Here is a 25,206-nt window from a genome sequence, read left to right as displayed (position 1 = left end):
GAAAGAAGACTAGAGCATAGTGAGTAAAAGGAAAGATAACCTTTGGAGGGATAGCATGTGCCATATAATGCAGAATCATAGAAATTTTAGACAATCCTGCGAGCAATGGGAAAGCATTGAGGGACTTAAGGAGAATAGTGACAATCTATTTTCATACTGTTTCTGTTGTAAAGGTGTATACATGAGGCTACTGGACCCTGATGCCGTTAAATCTTAGGATCATACAGTTACCACACTCCTTACAATTATTTGTTTACTTATCTATCTAATAGGGCTTCCACAGCCAGACATGAGTGAAAGTTTCCTTGGAATTAATACAATGGTTTTCTTCTTTGTGCATGTGAGTGTGTGTGTGCGTGTGTGTGTGTGTGTGTGAGGTAGGGGGAGGAAGGGGAGAGAGAGAAAGGTGGTGGCAGGGGTCAGATACTTGGTAGTCAAGATACTTTTTTTTTTTTTTAATTTAACAAGCCAATGAGAAAACTAACCAACTCTTTTTAGCATGTTAATAATTTACTCATCATACAGTCTTAGAAATTCTTAAACTGCTATCTTTTAAACTAGTTATTTTTGAATTATTTTACAGACTAATAAGTTATGGTGGATTTATGTAAGAATTTGTTTTAATCCCTACATTTTTACACTTAAAATAAGTAAGATTTCTCTATTCTTATTTCTCTTTTCATCACAAATGTCAGAATGTACTATTCTGTTGATGTTATCTGCTTCTTTAGAGATTATTTGGATTCTGAGTTGTCATTTTGACTAAATTTATCTTGCTCCTTAGATTCTATATTTAATGAACACCTAACACTATGCCTTGCACATAGTAGGCACTCAAAAAATATGCTCAGTAAATCAAAATATCTGTTAGAGTCGTCTTAATTATAGGTTATAAAAATTTACTTCCTTATTTCCTTCCTTTCATCCAAAATATATTGCCCTCTTTTGATATCCCTTTTCTTCCTGACTTTGTAGTCTTCAGTATTCTGCTCTGAATGTTATTATTTTGCCATTTTCCCTTACTCCAAATCCCTTTTTAAGGTTTAATTGCCCTGAGTCTTTTTCTTGAGACTCATATACTTGCTATTTTGTATTCTAAACCTTTCTTGTTTGCCCACTTTCTCTTAGAAAATGTCTTTTTTTTCTCCTTTTTTTTTGACCTATCTTAGTTTAAAGAAACCTTCTCGGAGCCTGTTTATGATTTTGTGTCTTGCAGCATTTTAATCACAGATTTCCCATCTTGAGGAACCATTTAATTGTTACTGTGTAATTGATAAACATAATTTTATGTATTCTGTTTTTAGTCAATTGAAGACAATGAAGTATATTTGCCTAATGATGAAATTTGGACCTATGATATTGATAGTGGGTTGTGGTAAGTAATTTTAAATTGCAGAATGTCCAATCTTAAAATCTGATTTAAATATTTTCATAGACTACAGGGAATTTAAGACCAAACTTAGAACATACTGCAACGTTTAGCATGACCCTTTGCTTTTCTTTGAATGCTTTATTCTCTCTGGCTCTTTCTTTCCCCTACTCCCTTCCTCTCTCTGCTCGTTCTTCATTGTTTACCATTCCTCTCAAGGTTCAGGCAACCCCAGAAGACTTTGCTTTGTTGTACCAGTTAATTCCCAATTCTAGTGCCACCTGAAGATTTTGCGATTTTTTTCCCCAGTAGGTTGAAAAATCTTTACCATGGATTAGAGTTTTTACCGTATTGGCTACCATTGCATTTCAATTACAGTTGTCAATGGCAATTTTCACTGAAAGAGTACTCATGGAGTTCAAAGGGAATTTTAATTTGCCTTTCTAGAAAGTCATGGAATTCCATGTTATTCTTGCTGCAGGACCATGCACCTCATGGAAGGAGAACTCCCTACCTCCATGTCAGGAAGTTGTGGTGTTTGCATTAATGGAAAGCTGTACGTTTTTGGAGGATATGATGACAAAGGATACAGCAATCGAGTAATATTTTCTTTCAATTCAGGAGTGCAGCAAAATGTAATATTCAGTGTATCACTTAATCTCGCGTACAAATATTTAAAGGAGAAGATATATGTAGAAAATCTTAAGCTTACAAGGTTTTAAAAATAGAGTGAAAATGCAGCCATTGTGTTCGTCTCTTCCATGTCTTTCTGCTTCAGAGTTCGCTCCCTGCTTAGTTGGTGTCTATAGGGCAGAGCATGATGAGAAAAGATCCATTTCAGTATGTTTTATATGTCATTTTTGCTTCTAAAACACAGCTTTCTTTTTTTATTAACTTTACAATGAAAAATTTTACCTTGCAAAAAGAAAAAAAAAGTTATATTATTAAGTTTTGGATCACATATCCCTCAGACACAGACTTGATTTTTAAATGCCCTGTCTGCTAATGGTGTTCTTCTCTTTTAAAAGCTTTATTTTGTTAATTTGCGAACAAGAGATGGAACCTACGTTTGGGAAAAAATCACCAATTTTGAAGGACAACCACCCACACCACGTGATAAACTTTCTTGCTGGGTATATAAAGACAGGTAATACGGCAGAATCATCTCATTAAGTACACTTTAGCAAGGGTGGTGGCTGAAATAGAGAAAACTTGAAAGTCTGAATTTTTTCAAGATGTAATTATAAACTTGTTTTGACTCTGTTGGTAATGGCAGTTCTGCATCCTGGGTAAGAGCCATGTCATAAAAATAAGCATTGTGGATGCAACTATTTTTTGTAATAAATTTATTATTTAATTAAAATTTCTAAATAGTTAACACATTCACATGGTTCAAAACTCAAGACCATATTAAAAAGTCTACAGTGAAAGGTCTGGCTCCCACCCCTGTCCCTATCCACTCTGTTCCCCCCCCCACCATGCACAAATAGCTGCTTCAATTAATATCTTTTGTATTCTTACATCAGTGGTTCTCAACCTTGTCTGCAATTGTAATCACCTGGGGATTTTTTTTTTTTTTTAATTTCCAAGCCCAGGTGATACTTTACACTAATTAAATGATCATCTCTAGGGTTATGATGTTTTGAAACTCCTCAGGTGATTCCAAGATGCAGACAGGTTTGGAAGCCACTGCCATCAGTGTTACTTTATGCAAATAGAAGCAAATACGTAGGAGTGTGTGCATGTATTCCTTTTTTCTCTCTCTTCCTTACACAAATAGCAGTGTATTCTGTACACTCTTGTGCACCCTGCTGCTTCCATTAGTTAGCAGTGTACCATGGAGATATTTCATCTTTCTGAATCCCTAGTTAGAAAGCTGATTTTCTTCCTCCCTCCCTTTTTTCTTCCTTCCTTCCTTTTTTTCTTTCGTAGCTGCATAGCATTCCCCTTTGAGGATATACCATGGTTTATATAACCTTTCCCCTGAAAATGAAATAACACTTAGATTATTTCTGTTCCTTTGCTGTTACAAACTATGCTTTAATTAATTTAAATGAAATTTATCCATTGGATAAAATTAGATTGCCTTTATAATTCTGACAAATGTTTAGTTTGCCAAAGCTGTTTTAACAAAGTACCATAAACTAAGGGGCTTAAACAACAGAAATGTGCTTTCTCATGTTTCTAGAAACTGGAAGTACGAGATCAAAGGGTCAGCACAATTGGTTCCTTCTCTAGGTTTTGAGAAAAAATTTATTCCATGCCTCTCCCCTAACTTATGGTGATTTGCTGGCAAACTTAAAAAAAAATTTTTTTTAATGTTTTATTTATTTTTGAGTGACAGAGATGGAGTGTGAGCAGGGGAGGGGCAGAGAAAGAAGGAGACACAGAATCCATGAAGCAGATTCCAGGCTCTGAGCTGTCAGCCCAGAGCCGATGCAAGCCTTGAAACTGTGAACCACAAGATCATGACCTGAGCTGAAGTTGGAGGCTTAACCAACTGAGCCACCCAGGCGCCCCATCTTTGATGTTCTTAGGCATGTAGAGACATCACTCTGATCTCTGCTTTCATGTTCACATAGGATTCTCTCTATCTATTCTTATCTGCCTCCAGATTTTCCCTTTTTATAGACGCCAGTCGTGCTGGGTTAGGGCCTTCCCTAATGACCTCATTTTAACTTGATTGCCTCTGTAAAGAACCTATCTCCAAATAAGGTCATATTCTGAGATACAGGGGCAGGGGGCAGGCATTAGGACTTGAACATGAATTTTGGAAGAACACAATGAAACACATAGCAATAGATTTTGCCAATTTTTCCTCCATATAAGTGGGCCATTTTGCATTCTCAACAATGGAATGCTTATTTCTCCGTAGTCTTGCCAAGAGTTTGTTGGCAAACTCAGATTGTTTGTTTGCCATACTGATAGATGAGAAATGTCTCAGTCTTATTTTCATTTTTACTGAAACAATTTTTGTGAGTTTGAATGTATTTTCATATATTTAAGGGAAATTTTGATTTCTTTTTCTCTGAACTATTTGTGTCCTTTGCTAATTATTTTCTATTTGAGTTTTGCTTTTATAAACTCAGTTTCTAGGAGTTATTTATGTATTAAGGAAATTAGTGTTTGACTCTGATATGATATGGTATGAATATATTTTTTCCAATTTGTCATTTGTCTTTTGAGTTTGCTTATTACTATGTGTTCTACATGCATTAAGCAGATTTTTAAAACTTACTTAGATAAATTTATCAATAATTTCTTTTTTTACCAATAATTTCTTTTATGGCTTGTTGATCTTGAATCTTGATTGCAAAGTTATACATTAATTCACCAATGTATTTTTCTCTAGTACTTTTGTCATTTTATTTTTTACATTTGAATTGTTGATTCATTTGGGGCTTATTCTGAGAATAGTATGAGATATGGATCCAGGTTTCTCTTTTTCTGAATGGCTACCTGTCTGTAACTCAGTTATTTCAGATGCTACCTTTATCATGTATTTACCTAATTTTCATTGGTATTTGGATCTGAGTTTTCTATTCTGTTCCATTGATCTGTTAATGTATAAATACTTCACTAGTTTAGATATTGAAGCTCTACAGAGCATTCTTATAGGACTATTATAAATCATAAGTGTATACCTTAAGTAGTTATCACAAAATGACATACTTATGTAACCACCACTCAAGTAAAGAAAGAACATCATCGGGGCGCCTGGGTGGCGCAGTCGGTTAAGCGTCCGACTTCAGCCAGGTCACGATCTCGCGGTCCGGGAGTTCGAGCCCCGCGTCGGGCTCTGGGCTGATGGCTCGGAGCCTGGAGCCTGTTTCCGATTCTGTGTCTCCCTCTCTCTCTGCCCCTCCCCCGTTCATGCTCTGTCTCTCTCTGTCCCAAAAATAAATAAACGTTGAAAAAAAAAATTAAAAAAAAAAAAAAAAAGAAAGAACATCATCAACACTGTAGAATCCTTCATTATGTCCACTCCTAATGAGTATGCTTAGCCCCCTTCCTAAAGGAAACCATTATCCTGACTTCTGGTATCCTAAATTAGTTATTGTTTTTTATATTTTATATATTTTTGTTTTTTTATGTTGTATATGGCATCCTATAGAATTTATACTTTAACCAAAATTATATTTTTGAGATTCATTCATGATGTTGTATGTACCTATGGTTTGTTTTCTTTCCTGTATGTTATTATATTAAATGAAATACTGCAATGTATTTATTCATTCTGTTGTTGATAGACATTTGGGTCATTTCTATTTTTTGACTCTTCAGAATAATATAGCTATGAGCACTCTTCTATGTATTTTGGTACATAAGCGTTAACATTTCTGTTGGGCATGTATCTCTTTATTCTCAATGGTATAATCTGATTTCAATATAGTCTAATTTATCATTTTTTCCCTCATGGTTAGTGCTTTTGTGTCCTAGACTTAATTGATCCTAACCTTACAAAGTATGTTTTTGGTCCTTTGAAGTTTTTCTTGTTCACATATACAAGGAACTGGTAACAGTGGTTGCCCCAGGCAGGGAAATTGAGTGACTGAGAGTAGGAGAAGGACTTACTTTTTACTACACCTCTTTAAAAAGTCATGATAAAATACATGTAACCTAAAATTTGCCATTTTAACTATACGTAAGCATCCAGTGCAGTGGACAATTACATTCACAGGATTGTACAACCATCACCAGTACATCAAACCTTGGATTGCCAGTAATGTGTTCTGCAAGACAAGCAAACGTTTCTAATAATTTAAAAAAAATTTTTTTTAATGTTCATTGATTTTTGAGAGAGAGAGAGAGAGCACATTGGAGAGGGGCAGAGAGAGAGGGAGACACAGAATCTGAAGCAGGCTCCAGGCTCTGAGCTGCCAGCACAGAGCCCAATACAGGGCTTGAATCACGAACTGCGAAATCATGACCTGAGCCAAAGTCGGACGCTTGACTGACTGAGCCACCCAGGTGCCCCTCTAATAAATTTTAACTTGATAAACAAGCAGTGTCTTGCAATGCGAGTAGTACATGATGCCGATTGTCCCATGATCACAACTAAGCCAATGGTTCTTGAAATTTGCTTTGATATACAAGTGCTTTGGATTACAAGCATGTTTCTGGAATGAATTATGCTGTCAAACCAAGGTTTTCTGTATTTAGTTAAAAAATTTATCATCACTCCAAACAGAGACTCTGTAGACATTAAGCAATACCTCCTCGTTCCCTCTTCGCCCCAACTTCTAGTAACCTCTAATCTACTTTCTACCTGCATGAATTTGCCTGTTACAGATATTTCATGGAAGTAGAATCATTCAATGTTTGTTTTTTAGTGTCTGGCTTATTTCACTTAAAATGTTTTCAAAGTTCACTATGTTGTGTGTATCGGGGCTTCTTCCTTTTTAAGGCTGAATAACATTCCATTGTATGCCCTGTTACATATTTGTTTATCTGTTCATCTGTTGATGAACATTTGTTTCCACCTTTTGGTTATTGTGAATAATGCTGCTATGAACATTGGCTTACAAGTATTGTTTGAGTCCCTGTTTTCAATTCTAACAGAATTTTCAGGTCATATGGTAATTCTATGTTTAATTTTTTGAGGAAGCACCAAACTGTTTTTTACAGTGACTATGCCATTTTATATTCCCACTGGCATTGTACATGGGTTCTAACTTCTCCATATCCTTGCCAACACTTGCCATTTCTTCCTTTATTTCTTTTTTCTTTTTCTTCTTCTTTTTAAAAAATAATGGGCATGGGTACCTGGGTGTCTCAGTTGGTTAAGCATCTGTCTTCAGCTCAGGTCATGATATCACGGTTTGTGGGTTTCAGCCCCTCATCAGGCTCTTTGCTGACAGCTCAGAGCCTGGAGCCTGCTTTAGATTCTGTGTCTCCTTCTCTCGCTGCCCCTTCCCTGCTCATGTTCTGTCTGTCTGTCTCTCTCTCAAAAAATAAAATAAAAATTAAAAATAATAGGCATCATAGTGGGTGTGAAGTAGTGTTCATTGTGGTTTTAATTTGTATTTCCCCAGAGACTAGTGATGTTGACGATTTTTCATATGCCCGTTGGCCATTTGTAGATCTTCTTTGCAGAAATGTCTATTCAAGCCCTTTGCTCATTTTTAAAAATTGGGTTGTCTTTTTGTTGTTGAGTTATAGAAGTTCTTTACTTATTCTGGATATTAATCTCTTATTGGATATATGTAGTTTTCTTTTGTTGTAATGTTTTTGGCTGGCTTGCCTCATAGAATGAGTTAGGAAATGTTCTTTCCTCTTCATTTCTTTTTAAAAAGACTTTGAGAAGGTTGGTATTAATTATTCTATAAATGTTTGATATCATTTATCACTGAAGCCATCTGGTCCTGGGCTTTTCTTTGTTGGTGGGTTTTTTGATTACTGATTCAATCTCCTTATTATAGTTTTATTCAGTTTTTCTATTTCTTACAAGCCATTTCTGATAGTGTCTTTCCAGAAATTTTTCTATTTCATCTAAATTATCCAGTATGTTGGCATAGTTTTTTGTAGTATTCTCTTAAAATCCTTTTAATTTCTGTAATGTTGATAATAATATCCCCTCTGTCATTTCCAATTTTAGCACTTGGAGTTTTCTCTTTTTTTCTTTGTCAACCTAGCTAAAGATTTGTCAATTGTGTTGATCTTTTCAGAGAACCAACTTTTAGTTTGTTGGTTTTTTTTCTATTTACTATTTTGCTTATACCCTTTAATTAAACTAAACCCTTCCTTCTGTTATCTTTGGGTTTAGTTTGCTCTTCTCTTTTTTGTTCCTTAATGTGTACAGTTCTGTTATTGATTTGAGATCTTTTAAATAAATTGTAGGCATTTACAGCTATAAAATTCCCTCTGAGTGCCATCTTCATTGTACACCATAAGTTTTGTTTTATTGCATTTTCTTTTTTGTTTGTTTTATTGTGTTTTCATTCATTTCAAGGTAATTTTTAATTTCCTTTGTGACTTTTTTCTCTACCCATTAGGTTGACAGGTTATTTGTTTGTTTGTTTGTCTTTTCCTTTCAGCACTTTAAAGATTTTATGACATTGCTTTTGGCCTCCATTTTTCTGGTGAGAAATTCACTCTCATTCGTGTTTTTGTTCCCCGGTATATGTCTTTTTACTCTGGCTTTTCTTTATTTGTTCTTTATTTTTGCTCTTCATTGATTTGATTAAAATGTTCCTACATGGGGGAGCATGGATAACTCAGCTGGCTAAGCTTCCAACTCTTGATTTCGGCTCAGGTCATGATCTCCTAGCCCCATGTTGTTGTTGGCACTGAGTGTGGGGCCTCCTTGGAATTCTTTCTCTCTCCCTCTCTCTGCCCCTCCCCCACTCATACTTGTGCACATGCTCTCTCTCTCTCAATAAATAAATAAACTTTTTTTTTTTTTTAACAAATATTCCTGCTTGTAGTTTCCTTTGTATTTATCCAGGTTGGAGTGTGCTGAGCTTGGGTTGGTGGGTTTATATCTTTCATCAGTTTTAGAAACCTCTTAGTAATTTTCAAATATTTCTTCTACACATTTATTTGTCTCTCCATCTTCAAGGGCTCCTGTTTAGTGCACATTAGGCCATTTGATATTGTTCCACAGAGCTTGGGCTCTCTGGGTCCCCCCCCCCTTTTCTTCTCTTTGTTTTAATTTGAATACTTTTTATTAACCTCTTGACCTATCTTCAAGTTCACTGGTATTTTCCATTGCTATGTCCAGTCTCCTGTGAAGCCTGTTTATTCAGGTCTTTATTTCTTACATTTTCCCCCATTTTCAGCATTTCCACTTAGTGGTTATTTTTCATCATTCTGTGTCTCTGCTGGAATTGTTCTGTTCTTCCTGCATTTTGTCCACATTTTACAAACTAGGTCTGTTATCATCTTTATCATAGTTTATCATAGTTATTGTAAATACCATGCTGACCACCTTGTGGTCAGCTTATATTGGCTCTCTGCTTTCTTGATCATAGGTTATTTATTTATTTATTTATTTATTTTACCTTTTCATGTATGTTGTATTTTTTTTTTACCACGTGCTAGACATTCTGTGTGAAAGAATGGTAAAGATTGGAAAAAATGATATTTGTCTTCAGAAAAGGACATGTCCTTTATGTTTTTCTCAAGCTGCTAGAGTGGGAGTTCAGTCAGTCTCATTTGTAGTTGATTTGTGTTTGAGGCTGTTATAACTTTAGTTTGATTCCATTGTACAACTGGCTTCAGATGTTTTGAGGCAAGATCAGGACTTTCCTTTGCTAGGACCCCATGTTTGAGCATCGCAGATTTTCCAAAGATGTTCTGCTGTGCTTCACAGAGTTCCAAGCCTCAGAACCGTGGAAGGTCTCTCCCTGTTTTGTAGCCTCATTGGTAGGTCTTTGGATTACTAGGGAGTTCTCTTTGCTCTCCAGTCCCCCCTTTCGCTTTCCATACCTTAGGAGATCATTTTCAGCCTTGTATGTCCTCCTCTGGGCTTTTGAGAGCAGGCATCCTGTGTGCTGTAATGGCTTGGTATGCTTCTGAGGTATTTCCGTCAGCTCTTCTGTCCTGATCTCAAATGTTAGAAGACTCAGTTTAGTAGATTATTGCCTATTGGTGACCAACCATGAGCTCTCTGAAGGCTATGTGAAAGACTTGTCGAGTGGATTCAATCTCCCACTGTGCTGATTTTCTTAAGATTCTAATTTGCCATGCCAGCCTACATGCAGCTATTACAATTTTGGGTGTCTTTTACAAAGCCTATCTGTCCCGGATTCTTCCTCCTCTTGCTATTGCACCAGGAATGAAAGCAGCTGTGCGCGTGTCTCTTCTCTCCTATTGAGAACTCATCACTTTCTGGCATTAGTTCATTTAGGATTCTTCCCTTCTCTCCTTGATTTTTTTTAAACTGGTTTTGTAGTTTATTTGGCTTGTTTAGATTACTAGGGGGAGAGAGAGATGAGCTCCTTTGCAAACAGACTGGAAATAGAACATCTGAAATGTGTTCTCTTGTACTTGTTTTTCAGATTAATATATTTTGGTGGCTATGGGTGTAGGAGACACAGTGAACTCCAGGACTGTTTTGATGTTCATGATGCATCTTGGGTAAGACAGTAACCACTGTTTACATTTTCCTCAAATTTAGTATCCCCTTAAAGTCTCTAGACACAATGAGCCCAATCTTTCTCAGTTTAAATTGCCATAATTGACACTGTGGAAAAAAAATGTGTTTTCTTTCTTTTGGATTTAGATTCAGTTGGAGGAAGTTCTCTCACCTAGTGGTATTAGCCTTCATGGCTACTGGCAGAGTAATTTCTTACATTCATCACTCACACCTGCTTCTGTTAGACAAGTGGTGACTTTAGCACAACTTGGAAAAACTTTGTTCATAGATAACCAGAATGGCTGTTGCTGATACACACCTCCTTTTAGGTATGTCCACCAGAACTATTCATAGCTCAGACTGGCCTCTGTAATGCAGTAAGTTGATAGTGACATTACCTTTCCTACGTCTTACTGGTTAGAGAATAATCTATTACTAATGAAATAAGACATGACATAAAAATGAAACCTTTTAAGAGATAACTTAAATTTTTTTTTAATGTTTATTTATTTTTGAGAAAGAGACAGAGACAGAGAGAGACAGAGGGGTAGGGGCAGAGAGAGAGAGGGAAATAGAATCTGAAGCAGGTCCAGGCTCCGATCTGTCAGCACAGAGCCAATGCTCGCACTCTTGAACCGAGAGATCATGACCTGAGCTGAAATGGGACTCTCAACCAACTAAGCCACTCAGGTGCCCCTAAAAGATAACTGTAAAAACCATTGATCCCAGGGGTGCCTGGCTGGCTCAGTCGGTGAAGCATGTGACTCTTAATCTTGGGTTTGGAAGTTCAAGCCCCATGTTGGGTATACAGATTACTTAAAAATAAAATCTTAAGCTAAACCAAACCAAACAAACACAACATTGATCCCAGCACCAAGATACATAGTAACTCTTTGGTTTTAACTTCTACTAGCATATAGTATTTTTGTACATTATAATATAAATATATATGTACACTTCATGTATATGTTTTTGTATATGGGTATTTAAAAAGTTCTCTGTATTTCCATGGTTTTTGAGTTTTAAAATAAAATATGTGTAAAGTTTTGCTACTTATAGTATTACTGATAATTTTCAGAACTATACATCCCCATTATTTCTATCTAATTTTTTTACTCATTTTTTTTTCTCCTCTAGTACAGGTTAGGCTAAGGATCATGTCCTGAAGTTTCTGGTATACCAGTAGATTTTTTTCTCTTAGATTTTAAATTAAGTAAATCATTTAGTTTGTTTAATTTGTTTCACAAGTCCTGCCAAAAATGAATGATGTATTTCTGGCACAGAACATAAAACCAACACAGTGGTAAGCTAAAGTAGTAACAGAGGATTTCAACAATCCAGAGATGCTAAATATAGTATAACTGCTAAATGGGTACCTCGCTGACAGTTTTGTTTCCTAGAAGACAAAGAAGAGAGTGAGCACAAGTTTGACCTATGCGAACAAACTGCTTGGTTAAATAGAAGTGGTTGGAACTCTTTGGAAACAAGAACCATGGTCCCCTAAAGTTCCTAATTGCAAAGATTAGGAATTCTGAGCATGTACTCTAGGAAAACAGATTGCAAAATATAAATGTCATTCTGTTCTTTGCAAGTTTAAAAGAGACAATCCTTGAGAGGATTGGCAGGTTATCAATGAGTAAAGTTATGATTCACTGGAAGCAATGCTATGAGAGGACAAGTTGCCAGGTGGTGGCTGTTACTGGCCCGGAGGCGACACTTTGTGAGCCACTGCTGTACGCATTAGCTTTATGACTATGCTAACACTTAACTCTATTTTTGTAATGGTGCCTATTATTTCACTGGTAAATATGCAATTAAATTTATAACATTAATCTAAAAATTATAAAAGCTTTTAAATATTTAAAAAACTTCTGTTTTAGGAAGAACAGATATTCTGGGGGTGGCATAATGATGTTCAGATATTTGATACAAAGACACGGAGTTGGTTCCAACCAGAAATTAAAGTAAGTATTGTAAAAAGTTACCTTTCTTTATATTGATATATCCATTGATAGTTTAAAAGGATACAGTTTTGCTAAGTTATTTGGATTTTAGCAATTGAGTTTATATTTATATATTAAGGGGGTCCCCGAGTACTGTCACTAGTAGTTTTTTTTTTAATCACCTATTTTTCTCCAGGTTAGCTAAGGTTTTCTAGAAAAATCTTCTAAGGGGCGCCTGGGTGGCGCAGTCGGTTGGGCGTCCGACTTCAGCCAGGTCACGATCTCGCGGTCCGTGAGTTCGAGCCCCGCGTCGGGCTCTGGGCTGATGGCTCAGAGCCTGGAGCCTGTTTCCGATTCTGTGTCTCCCTCTCTCTCTGCCCCTCCCCCGTTCATGCTGTGTCTCTCTCTGTCCCAAAAATAAATAAACGTTGAAAAAAAAAAATTAAAAAAAAAAAAAAAAGAAAAAAAAAAAAGAAAAATCTTCTAAAGAGGGTTCCATCATCATTCTTTAGCCACAAGTGTGATGTCCTTATTTAATAATGGCACTTTTAAAATGTCCTTTTATAATGAAGTCCACAATTTTAAAAAGCCCATATTTCATAAACTCTTGAAATCTACATGCGGTTATAGCATGACAAAAAATACATTATTAATACTCTTTCAAGTGCTGGTGAACAAACACAAATTCAAGTTGGTTTAAGATATAACGAATTTTCACATGGGGAGAAGTCTGTTTTGGAGTGGCTCACACAGTGGAAGAGCTGCAAGGGCTTGAGCCTCAGGAACTTGCCCAAGTTACTCAACAGCAACAATGTTTTCCATCTCTGTTAGTTTCTCTCTGCTTCTCTTTATATGCTAGCTCCATTCTGTCTACTGCAGACAAGCCAGCTCTTTTAGGAGGGAATATGGTCCTGGCTATCCAAACAGTCTTTTCTACTGGTGCTGTATTCTTTCAATGTCTACAAATAAGTCTTAGAAAAGGACTCTGGTTGTATTTGGGCATGTTCCCACTCTCTACATTGGTCCCTGTTGCCAAGGGGATAATTGGTTTAGGCCCAAGTCTCAGGCCTACCCTAAGGGAGCAGGATTTTGTGGCTGACGAACTCACCAGAACTGTGCAGAATGGAATGCTGAACAGGCAAAACCAAAATTGTCCACTAATATGCATATATGACATACATACATTTGAATTTTAAGATTTATGTCTTTTGTTAATGAAATAAAAGCATTTTATCTCTGTTCACATAATTATATTGGAACAAGCAAGTGCAGAGAAAATTGTTGAGAATGGATCTACTGAAACTCATCCTAGATCTTTTTCAGGCATCTGTACCCTCTATTTAGAGAAAAATCAGGGATCTATAGCTATTGAAGGCGAATTTCTAGAACATGCTCCTGTAGGGGCACCTGGCTGGCCCAGTTGATGGAGCATGCAACTCTTGGTCTCAGGATCATGAGATCAAGTTCCATGCTGGGCTGGAGCCTACTTAAAAAAACAAAAAAAAGGATGTGCTCCTGGGGATGAGGGAGCTGAGGTACTTATATTTGAACTTCAAGTCTTTCTCTGGCTCCTTCTTTCCCTTCTTACCTCAGTTCATAGCCCTCCCTTCCTGCTGTAGTAGTCTTACATGCACATGTCCCTAATTTAGTTCATATTTACCAATATTTTCACTGTAATTTCTCTGATGATTTCTTCAAATAAGTTTTTATATTATTTATATTTTATCTGAAAGTTTTTCTGACATGGTTGTAGCTGGAATCCACTCTCTTCATTTTTTAGGGACACTCTTAAATTACTTTATTATTTCCAAATATCAACATCAAAAGACAAGGCAGCATGGTAGAGTGTACCAATTATTGGTGTAAAAGTTGAAAAAAATTGGAATTGCATTCTAATTCTGTCATAAAAGAGCTATGTCCTTCAGATAAGCCATGTAATGTGTGATCTGTAAAATAGAAGGGTTGAAGGTGTTTTTCCTACATGGGATTTTTATCCCTTAAGAACAGTATGTTAGTAATTGGGATCTTTGAGTTATTTTCAGTATTTCAAGCAACTTAATAAGCATTGTGCATTATTTATGCAGTTACAGATTAATGCAGATGCCATTTCTTTGTTTTTGTTTAGAATTATGTGAACTCATTCAGAAGTTTTAGGTGGTTATGAGATGTATTTGATAAAAATTCAATATTTGTTGCATAATAGATATGTTTATAGTAGAATAATTTTTCCAAAATTTCAGATCAGGGGTGGGGTAATAATAAAAACTATGTTTTGCTGGAATGACTGGGGACCACATTTCAGAAGGTTCTCTCTCATTTAAGTGTTAAATTGGTAATATCTGAATAATTTCTTACTGTATTGGTTTCGGGACAGTGATTCAAGTAAGCCTGAAAAGTCGAGGAAATTCTGATATTGAATGTAGAGTTTAAACTTCCTGTGCCCACATTCAGTAGCCAATGTGCTGAAAATGTTGAAAAGGCTCTTTTAGAACTTGGAATGAAATGCATAAACAAAGACTCCTACCATGAACACGTGGAAATTATGCAGAAAAATTTCCCTTAGAATCTCATTAATTCATCTACCCATTATACTCTGTCTTTACCCACGAATACAAAACTTCTCCAGAGAAAAGATCTGCTGTATTTGTTCAAAGTAAAGTATAGAAAAGTGTTATTAGTTAATGGGAAGAGTTTTAACAAGCTACAAAGGACTGTTTGGCTTAAAGCAAGAGTGAAAGTTTTACTGTGGAATTTGAGATATCAAGAGTTTTAGGGGGGCAGATTTAATTTTTCAGGGTCTCTGAGATTATCACACTGTGCACTGCTTGCTCACAATATTACCTCAGGGGTGGGGGAGGCAGGGAAAGGGAAGTGAGGAAAGAATAGTTTAAATTTGATTTTTAAATATTTATATTTCAAGGTGAAATTTATATGAAATTTTATTTTGCCAAATAGTGTCAGGCATTTAAGAAAAACACTTTATTCATTTTTTTAATTTTATTTTTTATTTTTTAAAATATACATCCAAATTAGCATATAGTGCAACAATGATTTCAGGAGTAGATTCCTTGGTGCTCCTTACACATTTAGCCCATCCCCCCTCCCAAAACCCCTCCAGCAACCCTCAGTTTGTTCTCCATATTTATGAGTCTCTTCTGTTTTGTCCCCCTCCATGTTTTTATATTATTTTTGTTTCCCTTCCCTTATGTTCATCTGTTTTGTATCTTAAAGTCCTCAGATGAGTGAAGTCATATGATTTTTGTCTTTCTCTGACTGACTAATTTCACTTAGCATAATACCCTCTAGTTCCATCTACGTAGTTGCAAATGGCAAGATTTCATTGCTTTTGATTGCCGAGTAGTACTCCATTATATATACATACATACATACATACATACATACATACATACATACATACATACCACATCTTTATCCATTCATCCATCGATGGACATTTGGGCTCTTTCCATACTTTGGACTTTTGTGAATTATTGAATTATAGTGCTGCTATAAACAGGGGGGTGCATGTGTCCCTTCAAAACAGCACATCTGTATCCCTTGGATAAATGCCTAGTAGTGCAATCGCTGGGTCGTAGGGTAGTTCTATTTTTAGTTTTTTGAGAAACCTCCATACTGTTTTCCAGAGTGGCTGCACCAGCTTGCACTGCCACCAACAATGCAAAAGAGATCCTCTTTCTCTGCATCCTCGCCAACATCTATTGTTGCCTGAGTTGTTCATTTTAGCCATTCTGACAGGTGTAAGGTGGTATCTCATTGTGGTTTTGATTTGTATTTCCCTGATGATGAGTGATGTTGAGCATGTTTTCATGTGTCGGTTGGCCATCTGGATGTCTTCTTTGGAGAAGTGTCTATTCATGTCTTTTGCCCATTTCTTCATTGGATTATTTGTCTTTTGGGTGTTGAGTTTGGTAAGTTCTTTACAGATTTTGATACTAACCCTTAGCTGATATGTCATTTGCAAGTATCTTATCCCATTCCATCAGTTGCCTTTTAGTTTTGCTGATTGTTTCCTTCTCTGTGCAGAAGCTTTTTATTTTGATGAGGTCCCAGTATTTCATTTTTGCTTTTGTTTCTCTTGCCTCTGGAGACATGTTGAGTAAGAAGTTGCTGAGGCCAAGATCAAAGAGGTTTTTGCCTGCTTTCTCCTCGAGGATTTTGATGGCTTCCTGTCTTGCATTTAGGTCTTTCATCCATTTTGAGTTTATTTTGTGTATGGTGTAAGAAAGTGGTCCAGGTTCATTCTTCTGCATGTCGCTGTCCAGTTTTCCCAGCACCACTTGCTGAAGAGACTGTCTTTGTTCCACTGGGTATTCTTTCCTGCTTTGTCAATGATTAGTTGGCCATACATTTGTAGGTCCATTTCTGGGTTCTCTATTCTGTTCCATCATTTTATTCATTTTTTAATGTTTGAGAGAGAGAGAGAGAGAGAGAGCGCAGGGGAGGGTCAGAGAGAGAGAGGGGAGACACAGAATCTGAAGCAGGCTCCAGGCTCTGAGCTGGCAGCACAGAGCTCAATATGGGGCTCTAACTCACAAACCATGAGATCCTAACCTGAACTGGAGTCAAATCTCAACCGAGGGAGCCACCCAGGTACCCCTAAGAAAAACACTTTAAAAAGTAAAGGGAAACAAAAATAATATAAAAACAGGGAGGGGACAAAACAGAAGAGACTCATAAATATGGAGAACAAACTGAGGGTTACTGGAGGGGTTCTGGGAGGGGGGATGGGCTAAATGGGTAAGGGGCATTAAGGAATCTACTCCTGAAATCATTGTTTCACTATATGCTAACTAATTTGGATGTATATTTTAAAAAATAAAAAATAAAAGAGAAAGTAAAGATCAGGGTGAGTAAATTTCATTCTTGAAGAGCAGTATTTATCTATAATCATTACTATTTACAATTAACTTTTTTTTAATGTTTATTTATTTTGAGAGAGAGAGAGAGCAATTAGTAGGGAAGGGTCAGAGAGAGAGAGAGAGAGAGAGAGAGAGAGAGAGAGAATACCAAGCAGATGTCATGCTGTCAACACAGAGCCATACGTGGGGTTCGTTATCACCAACCGTGAGATCATGACTTGAGCTGAAACCAAAAGTCAGGTGCTTAACCAACTAAGTCACCCAGGCATCCCTACAATGAACTTTTGCATCAGGGTGTTTATCGAATTATAGGGGTAATGGTGACTAGGTAGTCAGGTATTTCTCATACTGAGCATGAGTGTGACTTCCTTAGAGATGTTTCAAGTTTTGCACTCTGTTTCCTCCTCTCTGCCTGCAGGGTGGAGTCCCACCGCAGCCGCGAGCCGCGCACACGTGTGCAGTTCTTGGAAATAAGGGCTATATCTTTGGCGGACGTGTTTTGGTTAGTGTTTTTCATGAAAATGATATTTTTATGTGTGCTTCTGCTCACAAAGATTATTTTCTGATTTGGGGGAACAACTGAACATTTAAAGTATCTAGGTAAATAAGATACCATTCAATAATAAATCTTATTTATCTTCCATCCCCTAAACAGACTATACATGAGTAATCACACATGATTTATAAATCATATTTTAATGAGGAGAATCCTTCACTTCTGTGCATAACCAGAAAAGCTTAATGTCTTAACATTTAAATCCTATTAGTTTAAGGCCTTTTCTTCCTTTCTCCCTTGACACATTAATTGGGTAGCTCTATAGTAATTTGATTAATGTTTAGCATTGTTTCTTCATATGTAAACTTCTGATGCTAATAAGTAAAAATAAGTAAAAATAAGTAAGATGGAGATAGTCTATCTTTAACCTGAAGTAATTTTAAAACCAAAATTTGAGTCCATGAAAAATGTGAAACAGGGACTAATTTAACACACTTTTATTTTAGCAAACTAGGATGAATGATTTGCACTGTCTGAACTTAGATACCTGGACTTGGTCTGGAAGGTACGTTTGAAATTTAAGTATGTTTTAATCAAAAGGCATTTGTGTGTGTGTGTGTGTGTGTGTGTGTGTGTGTGTGTGTGTGTGTGTGGGATCATAATCCAAATTTGAGTTTCTAAAACTGAATTAGTATCTTTTTCCTTCAGATTATATGTCTAAGCAAGGAATATACAGATTTAAATGCAGAGTTTGTTCTTAACCAAATTATATAAAACATGAGAATACCAGAGTTTGAAACTTGATTATGTAAAAGTACTGGTTTTATTCTAAGTATTCTTGAGAACTGGCCAGTAGAGGAAACGAAGGAACAGTTTGTTGGTGTCATCACAAGTAAACAGATAATGAAGTATGTAAAAGATTTTTTTTTGTGGTTCAAAATATACATTTAACAATAGAATAAATATATTTAGGTATCACTTCAGCTGTTCATGTAGTGATATGGAATCAGAGCCATATATTATTCCAAAATAGAAATACCATTAAAAATGAAACTCCAAAAGTGCCAGGAAAAAAATATAGCAGATTGTCTTTAAAATCTTGGCATGGAGCAATCCCTATCAAAAGAACACCAACATTTTTCACAGAGCTAGAGCAAACAATCCTAAAATTTGTATGGAAGCACAAAGACCCCAAATAGCCAAAGCAATCCTGAAAAAGAAAACCAAAGCTGGAGGCATCACAATTCTGGATTCAAGCTGTTTTATAAAGCTGTAATCATCAAGACAGTATGGTACAGACACAAAAACAGACACCCAGATCAATGGAACAGAATAGAAAACCCAGAAGTGGACCCACAAACGTATGGCCAACTATTCTTTAAAGCAGTAAGGAATATCCAATGGAAAGAAGACAGTGTCTTCAGCAAATGGTGGTGGGACAGCGACCTGCAGAAGAATGAACCTGGACCACTTTCTTACACCATACACAAAAATAAACTCAAAATGGATGGAAGACCTAAACATAAGACAGGAAGCCATCAAAATCCTCGAGGAGAAAGCAGGCAAAAACCTCTTTGACCCCCGCCGCAGCAACTTCTTACTTGACCTGTCTCCAGAGATAAGGGAAACAAAAGCAAACATGAGCTATTAGGATCTCATCAAGATAAAAACCTTCTGCACAGAGAAGGAAATAATCAGCAAAACTAAAAGGCAACTGATGGAATGGGATAAGATATTTGCAAATGACGTATCAGCTAAAGGGTTAGTATCCAAAATCTATAAAGAACTTTTCAAACTCAACACCCAAAAGACAAATAATCCAATGAATAAATGGGCAAAAGACATGAATAGACACTTTTCCAAAGAAGACATCCAGATGGCTAACAGACATATGAAAAAATGCTCAACATCACTCATCATCAGAGAAATACACATCAAAACCACAATGAGATACCACGTCATATCTGTCAGAATGGCTAAAATGAACAACTCAGGCAACAACAGATGTTGGCAAGAATGCGGAGAAAGAGGATTTCTTTTGCACTGCTGGTGGGAATGCAAACAGGTGCAGCCACCCTGGAAAATAGTGTGGAGGTTTCTCAAAAAACTAAAAATAGAACTACCCTATGACCCAGAAATTGCACTACTAGGTATTTGTCCAAAGGATACAGGAGTGCTGTTTCAAAGGGGTACATGCATCCCAATGTTTATAGCAGTGCTATCGATAATAGCCAAAGTATGGAAAGAACCCAAATGTCCATCGACAGATGAATGGATAAAGAAGATGTGGTACACAAATACAATGGAGTATTACTTGGCGATCAAAAAGAATGAAATCTTGCCATTTGCAACAACGTGTATGGAACTAGAGTGTATTATGCTAAGGGAAATAAGTCAGAGAAAGACAAATATCATATGGCTTCACTCATATATGGAATTTAAGATACAAAACAGATGAACATAAGGAAAGGGAAGCAAAAATAATATAAAAACTGGGAAGGAGACACACCATAAGATACTCTTAAATACAGAGAAGAAACTGAGGTTTGCTGAAGGAGGGGTGTTGGGTGGGGTGATGGCCTACATGGGCAATGGGTATTAAGCAGGGCACTTGTTGCTATGAGCCCTGGGTGTTATATGTAAGTGATAAATCACTAAATTCTGTTCTTGAAATCATTATTACCCTATATGTTAACTAGTTCAGATGTAAATTAAGAAAATAATAATAATTTAAAAATCTTGGCATGGAGAAAGTTTTCCTAAAAATGGTTATAAACCCAAAATTATTAAATAAAAAGACTGACTTATAAGATCACTTAAGAATTCAATTTTTCGGGGCGCCTGGGTGGCTCAGTCGGTTAAGCGGCCGACTTCGGCTCAGGTCATGATCTTGCGGTCTGTGAGTTTGAGCCCCGCGTCGGGCTCTGTGCTGACAGCTCAGAGCCTGGAGCCTGTTTCAGATTCTGTGTCTCCCTCTCTCTGACCCTCCCCCGTTCATGCTCTGTCTCTCTCTGTCTCAAACATAAATAAACGTTAAAAAAAAAATTAAACAAAACAAAACAAAAAAAAACTACTTACAAGAATTCAATTTTTCTGGGGGCCCCTGGGTGGCTCAGTTGGTTAAGGATCTGACTGTAGGTTTCAGCTTAGGTCATAATCTCACAGGTTTGTGAGTTTGAGCTCCGCGTAGGGCTCTGCACTGGCAGCTCAAGCCTGCTTGGGATTTTCACTCTCCCTCTTTCTGCTCTCTCTCTCTCTATCAAAATAAATAAATGAATATTTTTAAAAATATTCTGTATGTAGTTTTCTGTATAGAAAACTATACCAAAGCTAAAAGAAAAATTGGAAAATACAAACAAAAAACAAACTGGAAGTCATATTGCAGTGTTTTTAACAGGGCCTAAATCCACAAGAACTCAGAAAATCAGTAACAAAAGGACAAATAATCCAGCAGAAAAATGGACAGAGAACATAAATGAACAACTCACAGAAGAAATACAAATGGGCAAAAATTATTTTAAAGAGATGTTCAACTTCAGAGACAATCAAAGAAATGGAGCTAAAAATAATTACAAATGCCCAATGTGTGATGAAGTTGTAACAACATAATTAGTGAGAGCATAAATTGGTACAGTTTTTCTGGAAGGTAGTTTGGCAATATATTTAAAATGTAAAATGGAATTTCTGCTTTGATTCAGAGTTTCCCCAAAGACAGTAAGTGTGTGTGTGTTACAACATTATTATAAAAGCAAAAACTAGAGGTCAACCTTCATGTTCACATTTGGGGATTATTTAAATCATGGTACATTTGGCCAGTGGGCCATCATGCTTCCTTTACCAAAGAAAGTTACACTTCATAGAAATATTCTACAACATATTAGTTGAATGAAAAAAAAGTTGCAGAATAGAATGCATGATCCTATTTATGTATTTTTAATAAACATGTTTATATGTGTATTAAAGCCTAGAAAGATTATACCAAATTATTATTATTTCTTATTGCTAGAGGACAGGATTATAAGAGAACTCTCCTTTTTAAAAATACTTTTGGAGCGCCTGGGTGCCTCAGTTGGTTGAGCGTTCGACTTCGGCTCAGGTCATGATCTCACAGTTCGTGACTCGAGCCCTGCATTGGGCTCTGTGCTGACACCTCAGAGCCTGAAGCCTGCTTTGGATTCTGTGTCTCCCTCTCTCTCTACCTCTCTCCCACTCACCTCTGTCTCTCTCTCAAAAGTAAACATAGAAAAAAATAATAATAAAAATAAAAGTATTTTTGTTGGGATGCCTGGGTGGTCAGTCAGTTAGCGTCTGACTTCAGCTCAGGTCATGATCTCACAGTTCATGAGTTTGAGCCCCATGTCAGGCTCTGTGCTGATAGCTTAGAGCCTGGATCCTATTTCAGATTCTGTGTCTTCCTCTCTCTCTGCCCCTCCCCTGCCCACCTCTGTCTTTCTCTTTCTCAAAAATAAACATTAAAAAATTTTTTTTAAATATATACATATTTTTTAAATTTAATATTTATTTATTATTGAGAGACAGAGAGAGACAGAGCACGAGCATGGGAGGGGCAGAGAAAGAGGGAGACACAGACTCCAAAGCAAGCTCCAGGCTCTGAGCTGTCAGCACAGAGCCCAATGGGGGGCTCGAACCCACAAACCACGAGATCATGACCTGAGCTGAAGTCAGTCACTTAACCGACTGAGCAACCCAGGTGCCCCTAAAAAAAAAAATGTGGTTGTTGAATGTTTTGTAACCAAAACGATTCTTATAATCAATACAAAAAATAAAAATATTTCCATTTTAGAAAAAAATATCTTCCACAAATGGCGTGTATTATTCTGGAACATTCCAGAATGCTGAAGAATGATGCCTTCTCACCTCCTGAATTATGAGTTAAACTTTTGTACTTATGTTTGTAATTTTCCAAGAATAGGACAGTATTTTTAAAAAATCTTCAGAGGTTTGTCCTGGATCTGGAATGGCTCGCATGCTTTTATTCTGAAGCTAGAATAGCTAGCATTTTAAGGCAAAGAAACTTTGGGAAATCGTACAGCAAGTAAACCAGAGTAAAAGGAACAACAACAAAATCCCATAATATCCTCAAGGAAATCAGCTGAAAATATAAAACTAAACATGGGCCAACAGTAAAAAGTTACAGACATGAAAATGGTTATGTTGAAAAACTGGGGAAGTTATATTGATTAAACAAGAATGATGTTGAGTATGCATTGTGAATTAACTAGGACTTTTTAATTTTCAGTATGTGTTCTGTAACCAGGTGGAATAGACACTAAGTGGAAAGATTATTTAAATTCATCTAAGAATTTAAGAATATTTTTAAAATCTTAATGCAGGTGGAGTTCATAAAATCAGCTGTTTTTAAAAGTAGTGAAGGCAGTTTTTTCCCCTTTAATCTGAGATGATCAAAAACCTTTTTATTTTGACTTTTTATTTGACTAACCTAGATTTTTCTATTTTTTTCCCTTGCCACAGGATTCCTGTTAATGGAGAAACCCCCAAACATCGGTCATGGCATACTTTAACACCAATAGCTGATGATAAACTTTTTCTATTTGGTGGTCTAAGTGCAGACAATATTCCATTAAGTAAGTCAACTAAAGTGTAGCCTACAATTATTATCTCCTTCTTTTTTCTTAATTGTATTTGATATTTAAGGTGTCTCTTTTTCAGATTTTCTGGTTTACCTTTATCCCCAACTGTATGATTGCATTAAGAATTAGAAAAACCTTTCTTTTGTATCTTTGGCTCTCCATGTTCTCCTGTTTCCTAGATATATAGAAAAGAAAGGGTAGTTGAACCTAGATGAATTAAAGCCCCTTTCAACTATAATATTCTGTGATTCTGTGCCTTCCTGATTTTTGATCCCAGTACAGTGTAGGCTGGAATGGGGATTAGAACAGTCTTCCCCAGAAGGCTCTGGAAATATAAGGTGGGAAGGCAGTTGCTTCTCTTTCTGTTCCAGAACTGTAAAGAAAGTGCTTAGCTAGAATTTTTAAACTCCTGTCACTGCTGATCCCAATAGCTATGGTTTTGTAATGCAGGTTTTTTTTTTTTTCAGCAGTAAAACTGTGGCATCAGGAAAGACAGATGAATAAGTATCCACTTCCTAGTTTGACATAGTTGATGTTTCATGTTTTCTTAACCCAGAAGTTTTCCGTGGCTAGAGGTGTTTTCATAAGAAACCTTATATACCATTAAACTCATTTATATAATTCCATATGGGATCTGGAAACACGTATTTATTTTTCAACAAAAATGCATCAAGCATCAGCTTTGCATCCAGCAGTCTGCTGGACAACAGACAAACTCCAGAGGCTGGTTAGAGAAACAGGGATTTCTAGCAGGGGATGTTAGTTATTGCAGATTATTATGCTTCTCCAACCTGAAGGTTCGTAATTAAAAGAGATTTGGAATCTAATAACTAACATCTATTTTTTCATTGGGGGTTGTTTAATAGAACATCTTTTTGAGCTCTATTGTTTCTAATTCCTATTTGCTGATTTTGGTCCTTGACCTGTGGGAAATTCTATGTCCTAACTCTTAGTCCAGTCAGTTTCCTCCTGTATAGATTTAGTGTAACATACTGGTATTACATGATACTTAGAAGTTATTTTAATCTTGTTGACTATGATAATGGCATTGTGATTATGTATGTGATAATGCCGTTGTCATTCTGGAAAAATATGTCTCCTTTTAAAAGCCATGTTTAGTGAAGTATATATGGGGAAAATGACAGGAGATCTAGGATTTGGTTTAGAATAACTGAGCCACAAAAGTAACAAAAAAGAGAGAAATGGAGAACATGTAGCAAAATCTTGATAGTTCTTGAACCTGAGATATGTGAGGGGTCATTATCATGTTCACTCTACCTCTCTCTATCTTTGAAAATTTTTGTGAGAAAATATGCATACACACAAAAGATAGTTGCATAAATATAGCATGATAAATTTGGGGGGAAATGTACAAAGACCTAATCTTAATTTCTTAACTGTCATAATATTGCAGGTGATGGTTGGATTTATAATGTCATAACAAATTGTTGGAAACAACTTACACACTTACCTAAAACAAGACCCAGGTAAATATAGAACTTAAAGAATAGTAAAATAGTTAAGAATTAATCAAGTATTAAATATAGCATTGATTTTATAGTGTTTGCCTTTAAAATTGTAAATCATCAAGAAAGATATCTTTCAAATAAGCTTGATGTTACCCAAATAATTTAATAATCATTTCAAATTATATCTGATTGTTAAAAATGGTCTATTCTGTTTTCATCCATATTTGCATATTTGAAAATGTTACTCTTTTAGGTAACTGTATAATCTTGCCTCATAAATATGAAAAGCCTAAGAAATTGGAGGTATCATATAATGTTAATATTTTTAATAAGTAGACAAGAATGGATTTGGCTTTAG

At 36.2% G+C, this 25,206-nt stretch overlaps 1 protein-coding gene across 1 annotated transcript in view; it reads left to right on the top strand.

Annotated features, from left to right (window-relative positions):
- The window catches only part of KLHDC1 (kelch domain containing 1), a 52,912-nt gene that overhangs the window by 12,937 nt on the left and 14,769 nt on the right, over positions 1-25,206 (top strand). The window contains exons 2-10 of the mRNA XM_047079714.1: positions 1,305-1,375; positions 1,851-1,968; positions 2,398-2,516; positions 10,372-10,450; positions 12,329-12,412; positions 17,690-17,773; positions 18,274-18,332; positions 23,261-23,373; positions 24,794-24,866. Of these exons, the coding sequence (XP_046935670.1) occupies positions 1,305-1,375; positions 1,851-1,968; positions 2,398-2,516; positions 10,372-10,450; positions 12,329-12,412; positions 17,690-17,773; positions 18,274-18,332; positions 23,261-23,373; positions 24,794-24,866 (800 nt within the window). The remainder of the gene's footprint in view (positions 1-1,304; positions 1,376-1,850; positions 1,969-2,397; positions 2,517-10,371; positions 10,451-12,328; positions 12,413-17,689; positions 17,774-18,273; positions 18,333-23,260; positions 23,374-24,793; positions 24,867-25,206) is intronic.

Source organism: Lynx rufus, unplaced genomic scaffold (assembly GCF_022079265.1).
Source record: "Lynx rufus isolate CCGP_SWC_20201006 ecotype Redwood Valley unplaced genomic scaffold, mLynRuf1.p SCAF_17, whole genome shotgun sequence".
In the NCBI taxonomy this organism is placed as follows: Eukaryota; Metazoa; Chordata; class Mammalia; order Carnivora; family Felidae; genus Lynx; species Lynx rufus.
This window is presented reverse-complemented; position numbering and strand designations above follow the sequence as displayed.